General features: G+C 40.6%; 1 protein-coding gene and 1 long non-coding RNA gene across 3 annotated transcripts; one reads left to right on the top strand and one right to left on the bottom strand.

The window, feature by feature from the left end:
• Nucleotides 1-798: 798 nt before the first annotated feature.
• LOC122970571 lies at nt 799-22,507 on the bottom strand. Its single transcript, XR_006399253.1, has 3 exons — nt 22,432-22,507; nt 21,700-21,806; nt 799-1,533 (listed from the first exon to the last, which is right to left on the bottom strand). It is a non-coding gene; the product is annotated as an uncharacterized LOC122970571 (long non-coding RNA).
• Nucleotides 12,318-23,582, top strand: prdm1b (PR domain containing 1b, with ZNF domain). Of its 2 annotated transcripts, XM_044336750.1 has the most exons (7): nt 12,318-12,486; nt 13,014-13,340; nt 16,885-17,004; nt 18,620-18,860; nt 20,618-21,549; nt 21,714-21,842; nt 22,357-23,582. In XM_044336750.1, the coding sequence occupies exons 2-7, from the start codon at nt 13,170-13,172 to the stop codon at nt 22,924-22,926; spliced, it is 2,163 nt and encodes a 720-aa protein (XP_044192685.1). In that variant the 5' UTR covers nt 12,318-12,486; nt 13,014-13,169; the 3' UTR covers nt 22,927-23,582. The 2 variants fall into 2 exon arrangements, with proteins under 2 accessions (XP_044192685.1, XP_044192686.1); XM_044336751.1 differs by lacking the exons at nt 12,318-12,486; nt 13,014-13,340; nt 16,885-17,004 and adding an exon at nt 18,146-18,268.
• Nucleotides 23,583-24,341: the final 759 nt, after the last annotated feature.

The following is a 24,341-nucleotide window of genomic DNA, read 5'->3' as shown; positions in this document are numbered from 1 at the left end:
TTATTTAATTGAAAGAACTTCTATGAATGAGTTTGCCACATTCAGTGTTACGCCATTAAAAATCATCCTTAATCTTGATAAAGGGTTCAGTATTTGCACAGTTGTGCTTCCCTTAACATGGTGCTTTTATAGAAAGTCGTGACGCAATAACTGGTTAATGATGCATAAACTGACATCATTCTACCAACATTTGTTTGTTTTGTTATGAATTTAGCAGGAACTGGTTTGAAGGTAACACGATATGTTGAAACAGTGCGCATCGTGGATTAACATCCCTCAGGATGGAAGGACCGAGACAGAGAGAGAAAAAGAAGAAAAACAGAGTTCCAGACGTGTAATCTGTCTAATCCACAAAGCTGTGAAAACGACTGGGGAGAAAAGGGGGAGGAAAGGAGGGGAAAGACAGAAGACAGGGAGTTAGAAAGACGGCTAATTTCAAACTAATTTAGCTAAGGTGATTAAGTGAGACTTGATGAGAAAATAAGCTGTTAAAGGCCCCTGACCCTGTTACAGTGTATTTACCTCTCTGTCTTAGTGGTTATATATATATATACACACATACATATTTATGTATGTATGTATGTGTGTGTGTGTGTGTGTGTGTGTGTGTGTGTGTGTGTGTGTGTGTATATATATATATATATATATATATATATATATGTATGTATGTATGTATATAATATGACAGACTCCAGATAGAATTAGAACATCATTTCTATAGTCTACACACTGATAAAAAAAACCCATTATAATTTCTATTATAAGTAAGAAAGAAAAATATTAAAAATGGTTAGAGCACATCACTACACAAAAAAGACAGCTAAGAAGATTTAGCCCTTGTCATAAAAATCATAAAAAACATGACACACAGGGTGGATAGATCATCATCTGATAGTGCTGTTTAAAATGCTGACAGCAGGAAAAGAGGTTTATTTACAACACTAATAATAGCCACACCTAATTTATATGATGATGAATTACAGTCATATTGCTGCTGTGAGATGAAACTTTTTTCCTTATTCATGACCTTCTGAGTAGGTTCATATAAACCTTTATGCCTTATTACTGTTTTCTGTGCTAAATCTAACACTACAATTGCTAAAACAAATTCAGCATATTATCAAATGTTATGTTTCTTACTTTGTGGAAAAGCAAACATCTCTGAATTGCATTGCAATAAAATAAATAGACATTTATCGTCAAAGTAGCCCACGTAACCTCGTGATGAATAATGGCTCTGGTGATTACCTAACAACTATATAGCAACAAGTGCTTTAATTGGCAACAAAGTCTGCGGAGGATCCCTAATCTTTGGGGCCGTTGGGGATGAAAGTGGACCAGGCCAAGCTACAGGCAGATGGGCTGTTATGGAAGCAAATATGTGGGGCCTCAGACAGCCTGAGCCATCGCTGAGCTTTGCAGAGGCCCGACTGGTTGGCTGGGCCCCTACAGTGGCTGGCTTTGGCCTGGCCTGCATGGCGTGCTGTGCAGATGGGCCCTAATTGGCTGGAGAGACCCAGGTAGTTTGCCAATCTGTGAAGACAGATAGATTAGATTAGCCATGTCAGATTACAGCAGAGCAGAGTCAGACAGTGTCATCTGACAGCCATGCCTCCCCAGACTCACCCACTGAGAGAGAGGGACAGCGGAGAGGAGGAGGGAGGGGCTGAGCTGTTGATATTGAGAGAGGAGAAAAAAAAGAACATACAATGACAACAGTGTGTGAATAAAGGTGTGTGAATGAGTAGGAAAGAAAGAGAAAAAGATAAAAATATACATAATGCCAAAATGAAAATAAGGATTTGCCTAAGATTGAGAAGAAAATGTATGAGGGGATGAAGATAAGGGGATGTATCTCATATTCTGTTATTACATCTTGAAATTGCAGTGCAACAAATGCAAACATCTGTATATCGCAAATGGAAATGCGCCTGCACGTAAACACACATATAAACACATATGCACACACAAGTGAACAACATTATTTACTCATATGTCCCGCTCCTCAACAGATGGTGCAGAGTGCAGCCACTGAAACAGATAATCCGTTATTGTTCTGAATATTTTGATTATAGTCCCGGGTTGTCATTTCAAAATCATACACAAATCATCTCCTAACCTCAGCTTGATCCTGAGCTTACTACTGCTCTGAAGCTAATATCTTTGGCTCAAGGCCCAAAGCTGTATTGTAATATAACTGAGAGTGCTATTCCATAAGCTTCTCATTTGAGAAATTGACAATGTACAGATTTGTTTTATTTAGAGAGCATAAAAAAAGAGGCTGTGGGGAGATTTGAAGACAGTGTTTACAACTGCTGTCTTGAGCTGCTGCTGCTTTCGTGTGTGATTTAATCCACAGATGCCAAAAATGTTGATATTTTTCTCATAATACAAAACTGTGAAATGCATTAAGCTTCACCTCAAGTGGTACTGCCATTCATCTCTTTAATACATTTAGCTCTCTGATTCATAACACTGTGATTTGAGTTATGAATTTCACAGTTACAATTTTTCCATATTTTTTCCATATTCTAAGTTTTCTCAGCTGCTCTCACTGAAATAACAAACAACAAAGATTATATTTTGTATTTCTTTTAAAACAGACACCCCCCACCCTCTTTAATTAAATTCATAAGCAGCGCAACTCAACCTTAAATTAGTGATAATCGATAAAGACCGTCCTGGTAGTTGTGGCCTGATGCCAAGTATTGATCTGTGGTAGATGTTTTTGTTCTGCAGTACGCATGAAGCCCCGGGGACAATAAAAGACCAGTGAGATTAAGACAATTAGGGGGTTGGTTGTTATTCAAAAGACGAGAAGAAGAAGAAGATTAAATGAGGAGATTTAGGTCAAAGTGGTGATGTCCAGAGGAAGGAAGGAGGAGGGGCAGGGAAAAGGAGGAGGGCAAAGAAAAGGTGGAAGGAGGAAGAGGAAGGATTGGGGTCAGAGAAACTGATCGCTGTAGCACGGGAGCTTGCCTCTGACTGGGGAAGAGAGTGATGGAGGGAGGCCAAGCCTGATCCCTGGCATGACTACATTGGATTGACCTGAAGAGCAAGGTGTCACCAAGTGTTTCACCTGATTTCCACACCTAGACACGCCTGTCTGGGGATTTTCCTTATCTGTCCAGACTTCTGAATCAGCACTGACTGCTCTTGATGTTTTCTTTTCTGTCCTCCTCTTCTCCTCTATCTGTCTCACTCTCATCCTGCCCACCCCCCCCCCCCCCCCCCCCCCCCCCACCCCCTCCTTTTTCTGGACAGCCTAATTAGCAGACATTTTTATTGATCCGCTGGATTTGGTGCTGAAATCCCCTTCTCTGTCTGCCAGACAGATCTTGGCTAAAGTCTTTCTCTATCTGGTGGTCTGTGAGATTGGGGAGGGGGGCGGTAGCACATGGGCCCACCTGTTGACCACAAGCCAAAAGCGTGCAGACTTTGCTACACCCTTACATCACCCCTTTTCTTACCCCTTGTCCTTCTCTATCCCCTCCCCATAAGACCACCTCCCACTCTCCCGACCCACTGTGGCCCCCCAATATCCCATGTTTCTATGGACTGCTAGATATTAATTGCATGTGCTGTAGGGAACAATAATTAGGGTTTAAGGCTGGTACAGTCTCATTAGTTCACTAGGTAGCAGATTGAGATAAACACCCCCTTACAATTGAACAGCATGGAAAGATTATGCGAGCATTATGAATCACAAATTAGCTACCATGCACTAGCTAATAAACCAACATCTGTTGACACTTGCTGCAGTTGTACATTACAGGAAATATACTGTAGATTACATCTGCAGAAGTTACGACAGCATATTTATTTTCGTATCTTTTCATGCCACTTTACTGAAAGTGTAATGGCGGTAGCGGGAAGCAACTGCTGTTGGTACATTTACTCCAATACATTTAAGTTTGAGGTATTTGAATTAAGTAATGTATCTTGTTCCACCACTGCTGCATGGTACAACTGTCTTTTTTGTTCAGCTTTTCAGACTGCATATACTAAAAGTTCATCAGTACATCAGATTATATTATCACTGGAATGGCAGGTTTTGCCATTCAACAGAAGATAAAAAGTCCCTGCAGGTTCAGCAGGTTGTGGTACTCATTTATTTCCCAAACTGAGAAATTTGTTGACTCACATGAGGGTCTTTCATTACAGTAGACCAGGGGCAATGTGATGAACAGTATGTTTATGACTGGCAGCATGTACCTGCATGTCAGACACTGAATGTGAAGAAATGAAACAAAACAGACACCATCAGTTGTTTGTCCGTTTGTGTGTGTGAATCAAAGTTCACGTATGACTCAAGATCTTTTTTAGGTATATGATGGTAGTTTAGTCTGATCTAATCTAATAGAAGTGTCAAGTTCTAACACGAAGTTCACAGCCACTCTGTACTTCGCTCTGTGAGAATGCATGTACAACAAGGCTTTGAGATAAATGTCAACAACTGATGTTAGCATGCAGGTATAATGTTTACCATGTTCACCATCGTAGTTGAGCATGTTAGCATGCTAACAGTTGCTAATTAGCACTGAAGGCAAAGGACAGTTGAGGCTATGGGAAAGTCATTAGATTAGCAGGAACTTAGTGATGAAATGTTGACCTGATGATGACACTAAATAAAAGGTGAGATCACCAAAGACTCATCTTCAGGGGATAGATTCAATCCATCCAATAGTTAAGATATTTCAAGCTGGACCAAAGTGGTGGACCAACCGACAGACCAGTATTTCCATCCATAAAGCCATGCATAGCTAAAAATCATTATATCTCTGTCATTTAAAGCACAATGAAATTGGGTTAATACATTTGTCTGCAAAGATAATGGAACTGTTGCAAATACTATGCAAATATGGCCAACTGGTGCTTTGCTATGTTCCCCTTCTGCTATGTACTACTGGGTGATATACTCCAACGTTCACAAGTCTAAACTGAGAGAATCACAGCATCAACTCACAGATGCATCTCTCATACATCCTGTGATTAAGCTGTTTTTCATCTCATTTACAAAAGAACTAAGAAAGTTTTATCATATTTACTGAAAAGAAGAAGAGGCCATGCCACAGAACGTACCGAACATGAGTTGCCAGTAACAACATGTTGAGCAAGACATCAATACAAAGAAAGATAAGCCACAAGTGTTTGTGGTAGTGACACTGACCTGACAGCAAGCCCACAAAAGCATGATCAAGGTTCCTATGGTAACTTTGGAATGAGCAATACATTTTGTCTCATCACTTCATGAAAAGATAAACACTTAAGGTTGAGTGTGCAGGGCAGCGTGGATTGCACACGGTCAACAACAGTGAGTGGGGAGAGAAACTAAAATTTAAGTTTAAGGTTATGTCTGACATGTGGGTGTCTAAATAAAAAATATTCAATAACACCTCTTTTCTTTGATTAAATTAGCAGTGCTGAAAAGTCCCATTTACCAGCCCTGATATGCTTTAAAGTCACTATAAATGGTAAACAGACTGAGGATGATGTTGCAGATGAGGATGCTGTTTGTTGAAGCTTCTGAAACGTCCTTCTCCTTCCTTCCTCTTCTCTGGTGGCATACAACATAGTGGAGGTGTGAAAATGAGATGGGTTATTTTATTTTCGTCTGTCACATTCAGCCTCTGACAAACACTGACTTGAGCTATAGGGTGAGAAAGTGTGAGCTCTCACTGCGTGCTAACCATATAAGGATGAACAGAGATGCTGCAAAAGGCTACAAAGGTGTGGTATATAACATGAGCTCATTTGAAGTCCTTATTCAAGTGCTCTAATAATATCCACTGCAGTTAACAACTGTACTGTATGTGCAGACTTGTATACTTGAAGTGTCAGTTTTCATTGCAACTTTGAGTCACCAATGAACTGCTTTTCAAAAGTACAGAAAAAAAAAATTGCAATCATAACCGTGCAGTCTGATTTTCATTTCGCAAGGCGGTGAGTCCACAGAGTGATGCAATGGTTACCTGCAAACAATAGTCACTGTTTTTTCAAACAGTAACCAAAGGCAGGAGAGGAGCGAGGAGGTGGTGGAATCCAGTGGAATTGCCAAAACAATTGCCAACACATTACACCAATCTTCAAGCAGATGGAGAAAAGCAGGATTTAAGTCTGTTGTTTTTTAACCCCCTATGGTAAAAAAAAAGGGTTAGACAGTGCATCTTAGGACCCTGGACTTGTCTCCTTTCATGGCTTGACAAAGATTATACATCAAGATTAAAATGATGCCTTTGTGTTTCAAATCATACCTGGATTATGTATATGTTGACCCTCCTGACCTATGGATACCATATATTGTTTTTTTCCTCATATGTAAGACTGATTGCCACCATAAGCTCTGAGGTGGTGCTTATCTGTCGTTTCAGTTTCTCCACCACACAAAGGCCTCTTCCAGTGAATCTGCAGTGTGCCGTGAAGCAACGTAGCAGGTCAAACAACTTCACAATTATTTGGACAAAGACAGATGTTTACAAAGTCATGTGTATAAAGTGAGAATGAAACACATTATCGCTTAAAAAAAAAAAAAAAAGGAAGAAAAGCCTTATATCTTATCTATCTATCTATCTGTTGGCATACAAACAGAAGATTTTAAAAACACTTCCTCATTGAAGAGTTTTGGTGATAACAAATTACAGGGGACAAGCTCTGACTTGAGGATTTCCCATTGACAACAACGGGACCCATTAAGAGAGAAAAAAGCCTTGGAAAACAAAGACTCTTCTAGGAAAACAATTGCCCCTACACATCGGTGATGAAATGTAATAATGTAATCTTACATATTTAAGGTTCAGCCAGTGAGGATAATCCTTCTGGTTAAAGGGATCTGATGGAAAACTAAGCCGGCCAGGCTCAGTAAACAACAAACCCCCCCCGAAAGTGATGTGACTCTGGCTACTTCCTATAGGTTATCTACTTCCTGGTATAGTGGGTGCAGTTGTTGCAAGGGGACAACAACTACAGAAGCACAGTAACAATGCGTTAAAAGACAAATAATCCTCTTTTTTCCTGTGAAGATCTGCTGCTCAGCTGTTTACTGTTTACTATGGCAGAACGGTAGAACTGGAAAAACAACAGGGTCAAGTCAATAGAGTGAGAAGGAATTGGGACACTCAGAAACTGCAAGAAAGAAAGACCAGTCATAACAAAAGTAATGAAAACGTAACTATCACCTACAGTATCTCTTGCTCATATGTTTTGGGGTTTGACATTTTTACCCACTACAAAGAGACAGTGTGCTCTGATACTCTGCCGTAAACAAACAATGTGAGCTGTCACATTTCTTCCATGACAGGATTGTTTCCACTTTCATTCTCAGTGAAAGTAAAACACTGACCCCGGCTCTGGCAGCAGAGCACATTGACATTACTCAATCATTTAAGCATGCAGGCATTTAATTTGGCGAGGCGTAAAGTTTCTATCATCACCTTGTTTTCTTTCGGTAGATTAGATTAGATCACATGAAACACATATCAAATTCACTTACTAAGAACTCCCTGATAATGTTTTGTTATGATGAAAGTCCTCTCATAAGATCTCTAGAGGCAGACACAATATTAGCAAAAGGTCTCAACAGTATGATTACGGGTATATCTTTCTGTACAGACATGTATAAAATATAGAAACAACTGGATTTTCATCCTTGTATTGTTGTATTGTTTACAAAGAATGGAATAAAATATACAAAATAAAATTATTTTGTGTCTATTATTTTATGTCATTATTCAAGTAATGCATGAAGCCAAAACTTCCCCAAAATCCTCGGTAGGATTTCAAGCTCTGTTTGTAAAATTCTGAGTGTTGTTGCACTAAATTTATTAGCTTCTCGTTGTCCAGATCACCCATGTTTTCTGCTTATGTGAGGAAGCTACGTAAGTTGTAGTTTCCATCGCAGAGGATGCCAAAAAGTTTTCAAAAAATATTTTGAACTTTTGACCATAATGCTGTTTACCATAACCACTGCCAGTATTCTCTTCCGGCCTCACCTAATTTTACCGTCATGACCTAAAATGATATCTGGTTTTCTGTCAACCATCTGCCTGAAGCCATGTGAACACATCATTAGTCTTCTGATGATTCATAGAAGTGAAATCAAAGAAAGTCCAGTCTGAAATTCAGCTTGTTCTTCTCATTCTCTTCCGGCCATACATCAAATGTATAGACAAATCTGACACCTAACAGTCACTGTAACATTCCCACATTGTGCAAGCTTTAAATTTCTTAGGATCCTGGTAGAACATCTTGCTCCTATAGACAAATAGGGACTGCCCTGGCTCAAAATTTCCATTGCTGAAGGCACCTTGTTACACATGTATCTTTCACACCTGCCACACCTTTCACACCCACATTACTTCATCAGCACCTCACTTGAAAGTGTGTGTCCTAATTTCTGCTATATTTAACTATGATATTATCAATACGTTCAAAAAGGAATGTTGAACATATGGATGTACAGGGAATATTTCTTCTGCCCCTGACAGATTTATTGGTCTCCTGCTCATTTCCAACCCTACAGCAATAACTTCTATGTGGGAAATGTGGACATTATCAATCAATCAAACTTTATTTGTATAGCACTTTTTATACAATGTAACACAAAGTGCTTCATACAATAAAAAACAATATAGTTGCCCCCCTCCCTCCCTCCCCGCATACACACACACCTACCTCAACCCCCCACCCCCCATCCACATACAAAACAAGAAATTACTATGTTATAGATAATGGACTCAATAAAAACAGGAACTGTTTTTAGCACCGGATGGTAAGCCATTTTGTGTGGGTAATTCTAGCTGCTTTGTGAGAGCTTAAAAGCAAAAATAACTTTTTTTAGCACTACTTATGTACAGTTGTAAATTTAAACTATAGCTATCATGTAACCATGCAGAGTGAATGTGTAAAACCTTTAAAAAAATATGCCATCATCTAAAAGTTTGGTTGACAGAATAGCACCATTTCCACGAGCTGTTGAACCTGACACGGTTTTGTTAATCTGATCAAACAAGAGTATAAATAAAGGCTCCCCGCTATTTCTTTAGTGGGTTTGAGCATGAATGTTGACCTTGGAAATAGTAGTTTGACAAAAAATCTTAACCTGAGGTCCACTTCATTGCTTTTTTCAGAGCTTTCAACTCCATTCTCCAATAAAGATCATCAGATGAGATTTGAAAGCTTCGGAAAAAGTGGACTTAGACTTTTTTGTCAAACATTTTTTTTACTCAAGACCATGTGGTACTCATAGACTAAGGTTAAAAAGTGAAATGTAATAAAAAAGGAATTGGCGACACTGATCCAATCCAAACCCAACAAATTATGTAGATATCGTTGAAGATTATTGCCAAAGAATTAAACAGCCTTTATGGTTTCCAAATTATTTTTTGCTGGATTTTGATCTTTTATTTTGTTTTAAAACTACAGCATCAATCTTTCACTCAATTAGGCAGAGGTAGAGTTGAGCACCACCTTTTAATGGGTTGGGGTTCATTACACATGAACCCTAACCCATTAAAAGGCTTGGGGTGGTCCAAGTTGGTGGGATCAGTGGTTATTGATGGGTAAAGAATAGGATTATTTACTTTGTGCTGTTAATTGCCCTGTTTGTTTTCTTGTTGCAAGGGGAACAGATGTACTACATCTTAAAATGACCATCATTAGTTCTCTGTTAATGATTTAATACTTTCACATGGTTTATCAATTGTGTTGGTTTGTATAGGTTCACTGTACAATGTTGGTTGGCCGTCCCCTTTGAAATAAAACATGATAAATGAAATGCAAGGTTTTTTACAGAGTGTAAATGCAAAGTGATGCAAAGTGCATTAGTAGTCACAGGAAGTTTGATTTGCTTCAGACCTTTCATCATTCGCGCTTGTTGGATGACCCAATCAACTTGTAACTGAATTTTGTATCCAAAAATTCTTGCTTAGCTTAATTCTTCATTGTTGCTCCTTCAGTATAACTATAAACGTATTTCCAAACATTCACAACTGTCACCATATATCTTTTTTACTATCAGTAAGTTAAACTCACTTGTAAAATCAGCATTTATGTAGAGCAGGTGTTTGCTTTCTCTGCACTGTTACTGACAGTAGAGTGGATTCACACTCAGACTTTTGCATGGCAACAGGTGCTCATGAGGACCAGACTATTACATAGCACACAGGTACAACCAGTGTGGTATTCATGTCTCAGGTCACATCACTTTGTCTGATTTTCTCCGTCTCAGACAGCTTCAATATAGCTGACCTCAGGTCTTTCCTCCACTTATCCTTTTCGTCTCGTCTGGTGCCGTTATCTCCCTCCCTCTTTGTGCTAAGGCCCAGTTGCCCATGTGAGCGAGGTTTCCCTCCCTGGAAAAGTGTGTCTAGACCATCTGATATCCCTGATGTGATGTGTGTGCAGGAGTGAGATGAGTTGGCTAGCCTGTCATCCTGGAGTGCTGGGACTTTAGCCTCTGAGCCCTGAGCCTGAGCCCAGACTGTCTGCAAATTAGAGAAATTAGCCCAGCCAGGCGCGGGCCAGTGAAAGAGCCCAAATCCTGACCTACCCTCCCTCTGCCCTCCACCACACACACACACACACACGCATACACACACATACACACAGCCGCACACTCCTTCTACCACCACCCTTAACCCCCACGCCACACTGGGCAGTAAAGCTCCACTCTTGGAATAGCAGTCTTGCCATATGGCAGCCAATTTACTATTTCAGCAGCCAAGTTAAGAAAGAGAGGGGGCGAGGAGGAGGGGTGAATGACAGACACAAATATCATTATAATGTTTAAAATAAAGATATGGATATATATTTTTTAGCAGTTAAAAAATTGGAAGAAGTATATTTTTTCCAGAATATAAAAATATATATTTTATTCTTTGCATGCTATGAAATTATTTTTCATTTGTTTATCTGTTTACTCTGGACACACATACTGTTTGTTTCAGACTGTTTAAACTCCCCAAATCTTTTCTTGTAGTTTTTATGGTATTTTTGAAATTATATAATAGGTGCATGATACAATTTTATTTAAAAATCAAAAACAAAACAGAAGTGCACCTCAAAGAAAGGAGACTTTTAGGAACCAGGAATTTAGGAAATGAGTCCAGTGTTGTCCCTGTAATTTTGACATTTTCAGCATTTAGTCTGCAGGTTACGCAACATTTGGTAAATGTGGTCGAAGATAAAGACTGTCAATTACAGTAATAAAATAAAAATGGAGAAATTAGTCATTTCTGCACAGTAATGTGTGTCATCAAAGAAAGATATTTTTTCTTGAAAAGTAATACGTCAATACAGTACGTGAAAACCGCAATTTCACATTTTTTGTTTGTCTGTCTGTTTTTTTTGGGAGGGGGGTTTTGGCAAGAAAAAACACATTTTACATGTAATGAATTCACATATACATATAAAATATTGGATTTCAAACATGAAAAACATGAATTACACGTGTGCTTTTTTTTTGCACAGGCTGTGTCACATATAGAAAAGCCACATTCTCTTTTTTACCCTCCATATGCTGTTTTAACTCCTCTCTCCTGTCCTGGCTATTTTTATGCGAACTGCCAGGTGAGGTGACCCAGAGCTCCATGTTAGAGAAACTAGATTGTTTGTGTGTGTGTGTGTGTGTGTCTGAAAGTAAACGGGACACTCAGCAGACAGGTGTCTAAGTCTCTTTCCTGTGCACTGGGTTGACCTGCCCTACATCTGTACCTGTGAATGAGTGAGTAGCACCAATCCATGCAGTGCATGTATGTGTGCAGGAGAGTAAAACAGAATATTATTTTTAACATTATGTCTTGTGAAAGGTTTTTTATAACCATAGAATATCTTGCAAAATTAATTTAAATCAAAATATTTCTTTGGAATATTGGATTTGGTATGTGTGTGTGTGTGTGGGTGGGTGTGTGTGTGGCAGGGGTCTTAAGGGTCTTAGTTAAAGATGTTCTACAGGGAGATGTAGGTCAAGGAGATACAGTGGCAGCAGATTGCTCATTAAGTGCCAAACCAAGCAAAAGTCTATGAGTGTGTTTTCCAGTGGCAACAGGCCAGCCATCTGCTCTTCCTTTATTCATTCATTAACATGTCTTCTTTGTGTGCGCGTGGATGTGTGTGTGTGTGTATATGTGTAAGCATTCATAACAACAGCCAATTGCTGGCCAAGTGTACAACGTCACTGATGTTGTTGTCCAAAACCAACAGTTGTGTGTCAGATGGCTCGGTCACATGACCACGGTGGCTTGTGATTGGCCAGGGCGGTTAGCTGAAAAAGCTTGGCGCACAATCCTCAGCTCATGAGTTTCTGGTGACAGCAACAGAGTGGCCACAGCGAGAGCGGATACCCAAAGGATCTAACTGAAAGGAATCCCTGAAGAAACACTGAGAAAAGGGAGACTTAAAAAGGAGAAGGCAGATTTTTTTTAAAAAAAGCATTCAAGGGATGACATAGCCAAAGAAATGCGGATCCTACAGCTGAATGAATGTGTAAAAGTAAGTAAAATTTTGTTTCTTTTCTGTTTGTAAGAGCATAAAACATTGGATGAATTGGAAAGGTGGATATATGATACAGAAACAGTGGAAAAGGACATGACCTATAGGCCTCTTAAGAAATTGATGATTAAACTGAATGGTGAGCGCTGGGATGTTGGCCAAGAACAGTGTCAAGGAACTTCATGAATGGAACTGGCTGACTGAATAATGAATGACTGCCAGCAGGCTTTTTTAAATAATATTAAATAGTGAGCCTTAGAAAAGTGTTATTGTATTTTTAGGACACATAGTCATAGATTGAGTTGACTTTAGATTCTGAGATTACTTGTATTTAGCATTGAGTCAACCTACTGTTGATGTTTTACTAAAAGTTGTCATACTGTCAGCTTATTGCCACTTTAGAGGATGCTTTCTTGTACTGTGTTTTCTTTCCTTTGAAACATATTCTTTACCTCCAAATTATTTCTTTTAAAACTGATTTATGTGGCACTAAAATCTTCCTCTTGCCTCCTACTTTCCTTTTTCAGATCTTGAGCTTTAACCAGCGTACCTAAGACAAGGGACCTGCCCAAATCAAACCAAAGTATACCTCTATACCAAAGCAACCTAAACCAAACGGAAGCAAACCAAACTAAAACGCTAAATAGCCTGAGCCTCCATCACCTACAGTATATTGTAAAAAAATGAAGCTGGATAGCACACCAGGAGACATGAGTGGGTGGAGGGAAATGGACTTCGCTCTCAACTGCACCTACATCGTGCCAGACCAGGTGTCGGACCCCAGCTTCAGCCTGCCCAAAGCTATGACCTCCATCCCACGCAACCTCACTTTCGAATACGGCACAGACAATGAGGTAAGAGCAGTTTCCCTTAGATGTAGAGGCAACTAAGAAAACCACTGATGTTACAGCACATAACAGAATATATACTAATCCAACTCACTACTGTAACTTTAATACAGTAGTCTCTATTTCTAATGCTGTTTTAGAACAGTCAGTTTTGTCCGATTAAAGCTTTTCACTTAAAAATATTAATTCTGTGTTACATAACATTCTGTTGGGCCATCTGCATTGGGTTACTTGGAACAAAAGATTTGCTGACTAATGAGTTCTTCACACAAACAGTGTGTGTGCGTGTGTGTGTGAGAGAGAGAGAGAGAGAGAGAAAGAAAGAGAGAGAGTTAATGTGGTGTAGTGGACACAAGGCCACTGGCAGCTTGAGGTCAGGGGCCTTTTTGTGCCTTATGGTCATCTTAATTTCCATTATGTCACCTTAATGTTTCAGCCATTTATAACTGGTTTGAGTTTCTTTTTTACTCACACAATAACACATGCAGGCAGTCACACGTAGACACACACATAGTAAAATGTCAGGGATTGGCTCGGCTTCTACCAGGTGATCTAATTGCGTCAAGACGTCCCTGCCCTCTTGTTTTGCCTCTTTCATGCCTGTCCTCTTCACCTCCCACGCCTTCTCTCACTTAGGTGAGTCAGGAAGAGTATATGCAATATCCCTGGACTGTTTGTCCCAGTCAGTCAGCTGACTGCTTGGCTCCCAGTGCAGTCACTGATCAGGCATCTGGCTGGACATGTCACCTATACAATAAAGCACTGCAATCATGTCCCTGAGCAAGGTTTTAAATATGAATATTCAATCTAACTAAAGAGAGAATCATCATCTTAAAAGGAACAGAGAGCAATGTCACACTCACTACTTTTGTAGTTCTCTCAATACTCAGAAGCTTGTGGTTGACTTCGCTGTATCCCCTTCCTCTTTCTTCCCTCACCCAGGCAACACATTCTGCCGTGGTTCCTCTAAACTAACTCACATAGTCTCATCTCTTCCTGCTCTCTCTGCTGCATTCACTGCTGCAGGATGAGAAAAGCATGCAAACTATGGTGATAAAATCATATTCGGGGCTAATTTCAATGCCCAACCCCTAACACGTCTTACGTATACTTCACATTTCTTCACAATTCACACTTACTGCAGTGAAACTTGATTTTACAGTTTGCCTGTGCACCAGTGCTTACTGACCAATTATAACACCAATCAGATACAAAATGAGGCATGAAAAACAAGCACTAGCACACACACTCACATGCTTGCAAGTAATCTGCTTTATTTAAACTGGCTCCTGTCCAGAGTAGTTTCCCTAAAGATGGTGTCATGTGAATCTCTTTCCCTTACGTGCTGTCGCAAAGCTGGGAGATTCATTTCCTGCAATGATCATAAAACACAGCCACTCCTTTATGTGCATTTGTGTGGGATGTGTGTCACCTTAAATGCAAGTCATTGTTATCAGGAAGGCTGGGAAGGGAGGGATAAATCAAGCAGGTGAGCGATTGTTCCATATGGATGAGTCATGAGGCAAGGGGTTGCACATTATCATGCACATCAACGCACTAACAATACTTGGTCAGCACCTGTTTGGTTAAGAGGAGGAGAGTTGGGCCCACTTGTTTTCTCTCTAGCGTTGTTCCTTTTAGCCCCTTCACACCTTTCGTAAACCTACTTTTTCTTCCCATTTTTATTCCGAAGTGTGCCACGAAAGGCAAAGAAGGGTGGTGGGGACACGTGGCAGATGGGGCGTTAGCAACGGGTGCCAGTGGAGGGAGAAAGAGGCAACGGGTTTGGGGAGAGGGAGAAGCTGGTGAGGGGAGGGTGTGTGTGTGTGTGCGGGTGGGGGGGGGGGGGGGGGGATTTAGGTTAAAACCAGATGATTAACTTTCGTTGGGGACAGGCAGCCAGCCAGGCAGCCAGCCAGGCAGCCGGCCAGGCATCAGGCTTCAACCTGGCAGGCGACACAAGCTATTTCGAGTTCAGCAAGCAAAAAAAAAAAAAACAGGGGAGGGGGGGGGGGTGGAGAGGCTGTTCAGGAGTGTCATAGCGTGGGTCTACTTAAGAACGCCCACCCTCCTTTCTTCCGTTCCTCAACACCCTTCACTCACTCCCTCCCCCTTCCTCCCAACCTGGCTGAACTGAGCGGTTAAGCAGCGGCAGCCCAGCGCCACAGCGTTTCGTTAGTCACGCAACGCCAACGAAGTACAATGTCCCTGTCACACTGGTTCATCGTATCTAGGAATCACCTCACTCGCCTTGACGGCCGCTCAACACACACGCACAGACACTCCTGCTGCCCTCAGTGACCTGTTGTTCTTCTAATTAACTACTTATACATCATTTACAAAAGCCGACTCCACTCTTCATATTGTGATAAATTAACACAAGGTTCAGATTTGTCATCATGTTCTTGTTTTTTAAGGGTTGACCTTTTTTACAGGAGGCCGTGATAATCCTTTTGGGGGTCATTTTGAATGATAATTCCTCAATAGCAGGAAGAGAGAGTGTGTGTTTATGTATGGGGGGTGGGGAATGGGGGGGATGGGGCGTGGGGTATTAAGGATTGTACACAAAGCTCCTCAAGACATTGAGGCTGTGTGTGCCGCAGATGCTGCTGCCTGATGGCGTGTGTGTGTGTTTGGGTGTGTTTTGAGGAGGGTTGACCCCAAGCCTGTCCGCAAAGTGTGAATCATAAAGCTGTCCTATACAACTGTTGCTTAAGACTAATTATTTTTTACTAATTTATTATTCGACTCAAAAAAAAGGTAACTTAAAAGGTAAAAATGACTCAACAAGCTGCAGAACAAGACAAAAAACTCTCTCAGGGTCAAAAATCCCTCACACATCTCCACAATATATGTTTGGACAAGTTTTGAAGTTCCTATTCCAAGGAAAACGATTATAGACAAACGTTTGACTCATATCCACATGTGCAGGTGGAAAATTTTGAACTTCGGATTTTAGGCTAGGAAACGTGTCTGAAGAGTGAGCACAATCTGTGTCATCACATAATTTGCTGTGTGCGCTTTTGTCCTTGTGGTTTTAGAAACAGAAGTGTAGTATTGTCCCAAACAATAAATGAGCGACAATACAGGTACACCTTAGCAACATTCATGAAGTTCACAAGGCAAACAACAGGTGACACTGCATCCTCTCATTCTCTCTGGTGTTTATGAGGACAGCAGGTCAGAGATCAGTGGAGTAGGTCAGAGAAAGTGTAATTCTCCTCATTCGTTTAACTCATTAGTGTTGAAAGTGGGTCACCTTGTGGGCTTTACCTTGGCTCTAGAGCTGTCTGGGTCAACATGACAAAGCCACTGCAAATACAACACAGGCCAATAGCCTGTTGGACAAAGCAAAACACAAGTATTATGTTATATAATATGTATAGATTTATTCTGTAATCAGTGCTTGAAAAATCAACTCTTGTTACCTGAAAGTAGGCTTTTAATCTTCAATATGACGGCTCTGACTATCATGCTACTGAGTAATATTCCACGTGAAATGACCCATCTGTATGCTATATGCTAACGATATGTTTGATCTGTTTTCAAGGTGACAGGCGTGTTCAGTAAAGAATACATTCCTCAGGGGACTCGATTTGGCCCCCTGCAAGGAGACATCTACACCAAAGACAACGTCCCCAAACAGGCCAACAGAAAATACTTCTGGAGGGTAAGGATAGCCCGCCTATGTGCATGTATCTGAACAAATGTATATGTATAATATATATACACATACTCTATAGTATAGAGTATGTGTATATATATCACACTGTATAGAGTCTATACAGTGTGATTGTGGTTTAGCAGGGGAAAGTCTCAAATCTAGATGCAAGAAAATGACCCTGGGAATAATTTTGGAGTGGTTGAGGACAGATTCATCTTCCTTTATTATTTATGAAAAGAAGACATTGCTCAGACACAGAAGTTTCACATCAGGTCCATGTTCGTCAATAAGGAAACAAAAATGCTTTCACACAGATTGTACTGGCGTAAAGGGATTTTGGTCAAAATTTTAGAGGAAGTTGTGAATGCTGGTGGCACGTAACACAGTATTCACTCTCACACAGTCATCAGAGCCTTACTGGCACTCAGGTCCTATGCAACATGTGTCACAAACACAAAGGAAGGGACTATTGTTTAACGTATAAACATAGACGCAAACTCAGACATCCACACCCACCACCTTTTAGTCTTCAAGTCCCGTGTTTGCTTTCTCTCTCTTTCATCCAGACGTGGCTTGTGTCACTCAGGAATTTTTCTTTTCTGCTTAGTCAATTCCCATAAGGACTTTCTATTGCCATCCTACGTATTTTCCTTCCGGCTTTAGTATTTCCTGTAAACCTCTGAAAAGGAGGTTCCTGTCCCGGTGCAATAGTGAAAGTCTGACGTTCCCCAGGAGCGATTATGTTATCAATCTTATGACACAGGTGCAGGACGAGGGCGGACGTGCTGCCAGCATCATGCATGCGTGCGTGCGTGTGTACATGTGTGTGTGTGCAAATTTTGGCTGCCTGCCAACACCTGTCTGTCAAGCAGCCACTAGTAACATTTCCTTTACATCTGGTTTGTTTTCCTGAGCTGATGCGTTCATTTTTTTCTAAAAGAAAAAAGTTATCATAATAAAGAATACCACTGATACATATTTCTTTAACTAAATGACAAGATAGAAACAACAATAACACACAGAGACTAGAAAGACAGAGAGAGAGAGAGAGAGAAAGAAAAAGGAGAGGGAAAGAGAGAGCGAGACAGCTGGACCACGCCCCCACTCCTCCACGCCTCATATACAGTGACGGCTGAGACACAAACAGACAGAAGAGTGTTACGCTCAGCACACACAGAGCAGAGTTGCAGTGCGCAGATTAAAGGAACAAAAAATATACTGTAGCTTTTAACTGAAGAGGATAAAGGATATTTAACTGTACATGGCAGAGGTGATTATTTAGACTTTTTTTTCTATATAGTCTTGATTTATTTAAAACTTTTTAAAAATATTGTTTTGATGATTTTATACAGATTTTAATCAGAATTTCAATCCATATCATATCTGTAGAATTTTAGTTTAAATTTTAAGGATAAAAGCAGCAGTGTGTTCATTAATGATGGATGTGGCCATTGCAGCAGATGGTCAAATAATATAAGGGTTAAAGTATATTAATCATTTATTATGTCAAACATTAAATAATTTGATTTATAAAGTGCCTTTACAAGTTAATGTGTGTCTTCGGGTATCCCAGTTTTTGTGAACACGTCTTAATCCAATATTTTCTCTCTTTCTGTTGCAGATTTACAGCGGCGGGCAGCTTCAAAACTTCATTGATGGCTATGACGTCCACAGGAGCAACTGGATGCGATATGTCAACCCAGCACGCTCTCTGGCCGAACAGAACCTGGTGGCATGCCAGAATGGCCGGGAAATCTACTTCTACACCATCCGACCAGTAGAGCCCAAACAGGAGCTGCTCGTGTGGTACAGCCAGGAGTTTGCGCAGAGACTCTGCAGTCAGCAGGACGACATCAAACAGAGTGAGTGCAGTGGAAGCAGATTTTTTCTACTTTTTCTATCAAGATGTCTTGGTCCTTACAGCAGGTCATAGAAAAGTATTGAAGGGTAATAAATATTCTGAGGCACAGGAAAGAACAGAGCTTGTATGTCAGGCTCTAAAGGTTGTTCATAGGGTAATAAAAGATTTTTTTTTCAGCTCTGTTTTGTGCATAGGACTTAACTTATGAACACATTGGCTGTTTAGATGAAACCAAAACATTCAGCATATTTGGTGAACTTTATTACCCTGTGACACTGTATTAATCCTGCTGACAATGGAGCTAGTGAGAGGGATTGAAAGACAGCTGACTGTCAGCTGTTTTCATGTTGAGGAACATGATGATGTTATTTTGATTTACTAGATCTGATAAAATGACAGAATTAGACCTGTGGCAGTGACTAAACACATAGCTCAAAGTCTACATCAGGTAATGATTGCGATCAGCAAAATTCTTTCACTTCAGAGCTGACTACGACACATTATTCCCTTTAAGTGAATAATACCTCTTATCTATTACCAATAGCAAAATAGCTGGTTTGATACTGTTTCTTACTGTCTGGCTTACTGTTGTGAACCAAATATTTATGCAAGATCACAAACTACATTCACATACATATATGAAATAAATCTCAGTATTTCATGACATGTGGTAAATGACGTGGGATTTTAAGGAGAGGGGAATGAAATCCAAGGGGAATATGGCTGGTCAAAGTACCTTTGTGAGTCATTTGTTTTCAGCTATTAGTAGAACAGCAAGTCATACCCTCATCATCCTGAATGATTCTCTGTTGCCACAAAGTCTGATGATTCATACCAACTGGATACACCAGATGCGTTGCCATTCAACTTGGTGACTAATGCTAAGGTGGTATCATTACATAGTTTTATCAACTTACTGTAAAGGATCTTAAGGTTTATTTTTCTGATATTATGTGACGTAGTTCAGCAGCTAGTTCTCAGGTATTGGTTGTTGAAGCTTCAAAGCAACAATTGAAACACCAAATCCACCAACAGACAACAACAACAAAAAAACGACGATGTGCATGGTTCAGGTTTCTACAAGCTGGTTTTCATATAGGGCAGAAGGAGAAAGGAAATCAATGTTTGCCGTTAAGACAGTATTAAAATAGGTAAATTACTGAGAATTTTAAATATATATTATTTGTATTAAATAGGCCAAAAATATGCAAAAACACTGGTACATCCTTTCAAATGATCCTGTAATTCACATGACAAGCAGGTGGTGACGCATAGTCACGGTGTCAAAACCGACCAACCAAAGGTTTTCTCAAAAAGAGAAATAGAAGGGAAAAAGGAAGAGATGTTTCACATTTTCTTGTGGCCAGTGTACGGTAAGACAGCTACTCAGAAAAAGTTTCACAAACAAAACTCAGAATCTTGCTGAACAACTGCACATACATGACATGACACATGGACTCCCACACACTTCACCCACAACCCATTCTCCCACACCAAAATCACTACTGTGATTGACAACCAGAAACTTAGACTGTAGGGTTACGTGTTGAGTCAAAACTGAAACTACTATCATTTACCATAAGAGGGAGTGCCTACTGTGGGCGGATGTGTGTCTGAATATTCACGTGTCTCAGTGACTTTAAAGAAATGACACGGATGTTATAATTAACTTCTGTACAAAGATGAAGATTTTGTATTTTTAAACTTCAAAAATCAGTGTTCTGTGTCAATACTAATTTTTTTCCCCCTTTCTCACAGAATACATGAGTTCTGATGAAGACCATGAGCCAGAGTATACCAAACAGCACCTACCTCAGCAGACATGGTTCAAAGAAAGAACAAAGGAAGAAGTGAAAGATGAGAGGGATGATGAAGGAGAGGAGAAGATCGACGTGGAGATGTTGGAGAGAGACACTCCCCCTGACACGCCTGACGACCAAATCATGGACTTCAGCAAAAAGATTGAAAAGGAGGAGAAGAGCGACAGGGATCCAGAGGACCGGGGGATCATTCCCTCTCCTCAGCCTGAGCACAGAGAACCAAGTCTGGGATTGAATCACCCGTACTTGCCAGAACACCACCCTGCACTCCAATCTGGGCACCGAAATCTCCCCCTTCACCTTCACGGCCTCTACGGCCACAGAGAGGGGCTGGTGTCATCTTATCCCCTTTACCCTCAGTCCAGACCCCTCCAGCCCACTTACCCGCTCCTTCCTCCATATGGCCCCCACTATCCTCGCCTCCTCCTCCCCTCATACTCCCCTCCATTTCCTGGGATGCTGCCTTCAAGAGGATCCCTCCGGTACAGCAACTACCTGAGCACAGACGGACTCCCGTATCCCCCAATCGGCCCGCCTAATCTACTTCCAGTGTCCCTCCCTTACCCTCCATCGCCACATGGAGGTCTGAAAGAACTAACCCCGAATGTGTCACCACCGCGAGGCGCCCCAGCCACCCCAGAGCTCTCCCCTCTCCCCAAGCCAAGCAGCCAGCACCAGTCCCCTGAGCAGTCTCCCTCTGGCTGCGAGGAGGCCATGAACCTAACCCTGGCTACAACCAAAAGCAATCCAGCGCCACGTAATGGCCCTGGCCACAAATCCCTACCTTACCCACTGAAGAAGCAGAATGGAAAGATCAAGTATGAATGTAACATCTGTGCAAAGACTTTCGGACAGCTGTCAAACCTCAAGGTAACTTCTGTTCCTCTTTCTTGTTTGTTAAACCATACTAACATGAAATTCATTTTGATAAATTCCAGTAAAAAAAATAAATAAATAAACAAAAATTCTACTCATCATTTTCCATTTGATACCAGTGCTCATTACTTTTCTTTGTATCACCTGTGTAATTGTAGGTCCATCTCCGAGTGCACAGTGGTGAGAGACCGTTCCAGTGTAATTTATGTAAAAAGAGCTTCACTCAGCTGGCCCATCTCCAGAAACATCACCTGGTCCACACAGGAGAGAAACCACATGAATGTCAGGTATGTTGTAAATCATAGGTTGTGTGTATTTTCTTTTTACAAGCTTCTTACAGCCTCTTAACTGCCTTCGCATTGACGTTGATGTAAAATTGAGAGTTTGAGAGGAACACACTGTATACACAATACACATAAAGGCTCTCTGACTCACATACCGTTCTGGTAACAATGTCTGTTTGATTTTCAATGAGCCACTACCCACCGTGTCATGTAATAGCATCTTTATGCTTTTGTTTGCTAGTGTGACTATGTGGGTGTGCGTGTTGAGAGTGTTATTGGATAGAACTGGTTTTACAAAGAAAGAAATATGGTCTTGTTAACTCAGAGAATAGGAATAACTTGTTCAACCCTGATACCATGCTAATAATAACATCGAGATGACATCATTCTTTATTGCTGAAGTTCTCCTGAATAATCCCAAAAACAATACTGCCACTTTTCTCAAGGTGCTCTACACAATAACCAGTCATGTGAGTGTTATCACAGAAGTCTTAACCTTTCATTTCATGCTTTCCAGGTGTGTCACAAGCGCTTCAGCAGCACCAGCAACTTAAAAACACACCTACGACTACACTCTGGGGAAAAACCTTACCAGTGCAAGCTGTGCAGCACGAAGTTCACCCAGTACATCCACCTCAAACTGCACCGCCGCCTCCACAGCAGCCGCGACCGTCCCTACCGCTGCCAGCTTTGTGCCCAGGCCTTCTTCCACCGCTTCTCTCTTCGTATCCACCAGCGTAGCTGCTGCCTGGCTAACGCTCCAGTCAATGTACACATTAAAGAAATGGTGGAGCGGTTTGACGCTAGCCAAGAGGCCGACACGCTCACTGAGGCGGCAACGGCGCCACAGGTGGAAGAGGCTGTTGAGCGATGGCTGGCTCGTACGTTGGAAGGCGAAGGGAAGGAGGACCAGAAGGAGGCCACCCTACTGCTGAAAGCTCTGACGGTGGCTATTAATGCACCAACAATGCCTATGGCCCAATCAGCTGTACCTGCTTCACACCACAGCCCCCCTCTAGCCTATCAGGAGAGGGCCAGCGTTGTTCATCTCCACAAACGGCCAACAGTGAAGACAGAAGGACAGTGAGAGGGGATTGAAAGAACACTTGTAGTGGTAGGAAATACAAAGATGGACATACAGCATACCATCAATCAGGAAAACAGATGTCGCCAAATAAAACTCTATTTTGTCCAAGAGGGACACAACAGGGAATATGAGCTTTCCCAATCCAATGAGCGCAGCACCAAAAGAAGAGCATTCCAAAGACTGGGTTAGGGTATTCAGTGATTGTACTTCCTCCCAAAAAACTCAGTTTAAAAAATGAAAAGTGGGCAGATGTTGCTAAGCTGTGAAGTATTTAAAAAGTCTTTTCACTCAGGTAGACAAGTGTTTGCTTTTTTGTGCGTTAACTTATTACTTTTTGGAAAATTCTAGTTGTCTATATTTATTTAGTTGTATGATATTTTGTTTTTTCTGTTAGTTTTTTTTTTTTTTCTTCCTTTTTGTTGACATTTCCAAGGAGATTTGATCTCTGGGGAAAACCACAAGTGAACTCAACAATAACTTGTCACAGTTCATTGTGCATTGTTTAACTTTGTGTGACGGTGTGTTTGACCTTCTGGGTGCGTGTGTGAGACGAGTGGAAGTATATATGAAAGTCAGTGCACAATGATGACACAAAACACCTTCCTGCTCCCCAACTGTTTGCAATGTTTTATTTATTTATAATTAAAAAGGGAAAATCGAGTATTGTTAAAATGTGTGTTAATAAGCATTTGCCAAAATGATAATCAAAGACCATGAACACGTAGAACCGTTATTTTTGGATCAGTTATTCAGCTAATTTAAACATTAGAAGGGTAAAAAAATATTCAGACAAAGCATTAGCATTTTTTCTTCAGCATCCAGCAACTTCTTTAGACATCAAAGTATACAGGCATACTGTGCAGAAGAAAACCAAATGATTCTCTCTCACTGTATTGTTTTTAGTCCAAACTTAATGCTGAGTCACTACAGTAAGTGGATGTATTTATGTAGCTTTTCACTGGATTCAAATGTTCCAGATATTTCTTACATACAAAGCTTTACTGTAAATATTTTTGAACACAAGCTTAATCCAAATCTTACTGTAATTCAGATATATCAGTCAGAGGGTCAATATACTGCTTTTAGTACAGGCTTATATTGCAAACTCAGGTGACTAGCTTTAACTGACTCTAACAGTGGGCACATTGGTACCTCATACCCAGCATTGGACAATAAAAATGAGCAACACAGGAGGAGACATTTCTTTATATTGTTAATATTGCAACTAGATCTGTGTGCTTTTGGTGTTATGAAAAACCAGAAGGTGGAAAAACATTCTTGAAAATTTTACTACTGAGTCAGTAATGTACGTCTTTTTATGATTTCTTAGGGTTTTTTTGTACCATATGTTTATCTATGTAGTTTATTTTTGGAAACAGGTTATGAGATGTTGAGAATTTATATGTGAGAGACTA

Source organism: Thunnus albacares, chromosome 19 (genome assembly GCF_914725855.1).
Source record: "Thunnus albacares chromosome 19, fThuAlb1.1, whole genome shotgun sequence".
Taxonomy (NCBI): domain Eukaryota; kingdom Metazoa; phylum Chordata; class Actinopteri; order Scombriformes; family Scombridae; genus Thunnus; species Thunnus albacares.
Note: the sequence above shows the minus strand (reverse complement) of the source record. Positions and strands in the feature narration are given on the sequence as shown.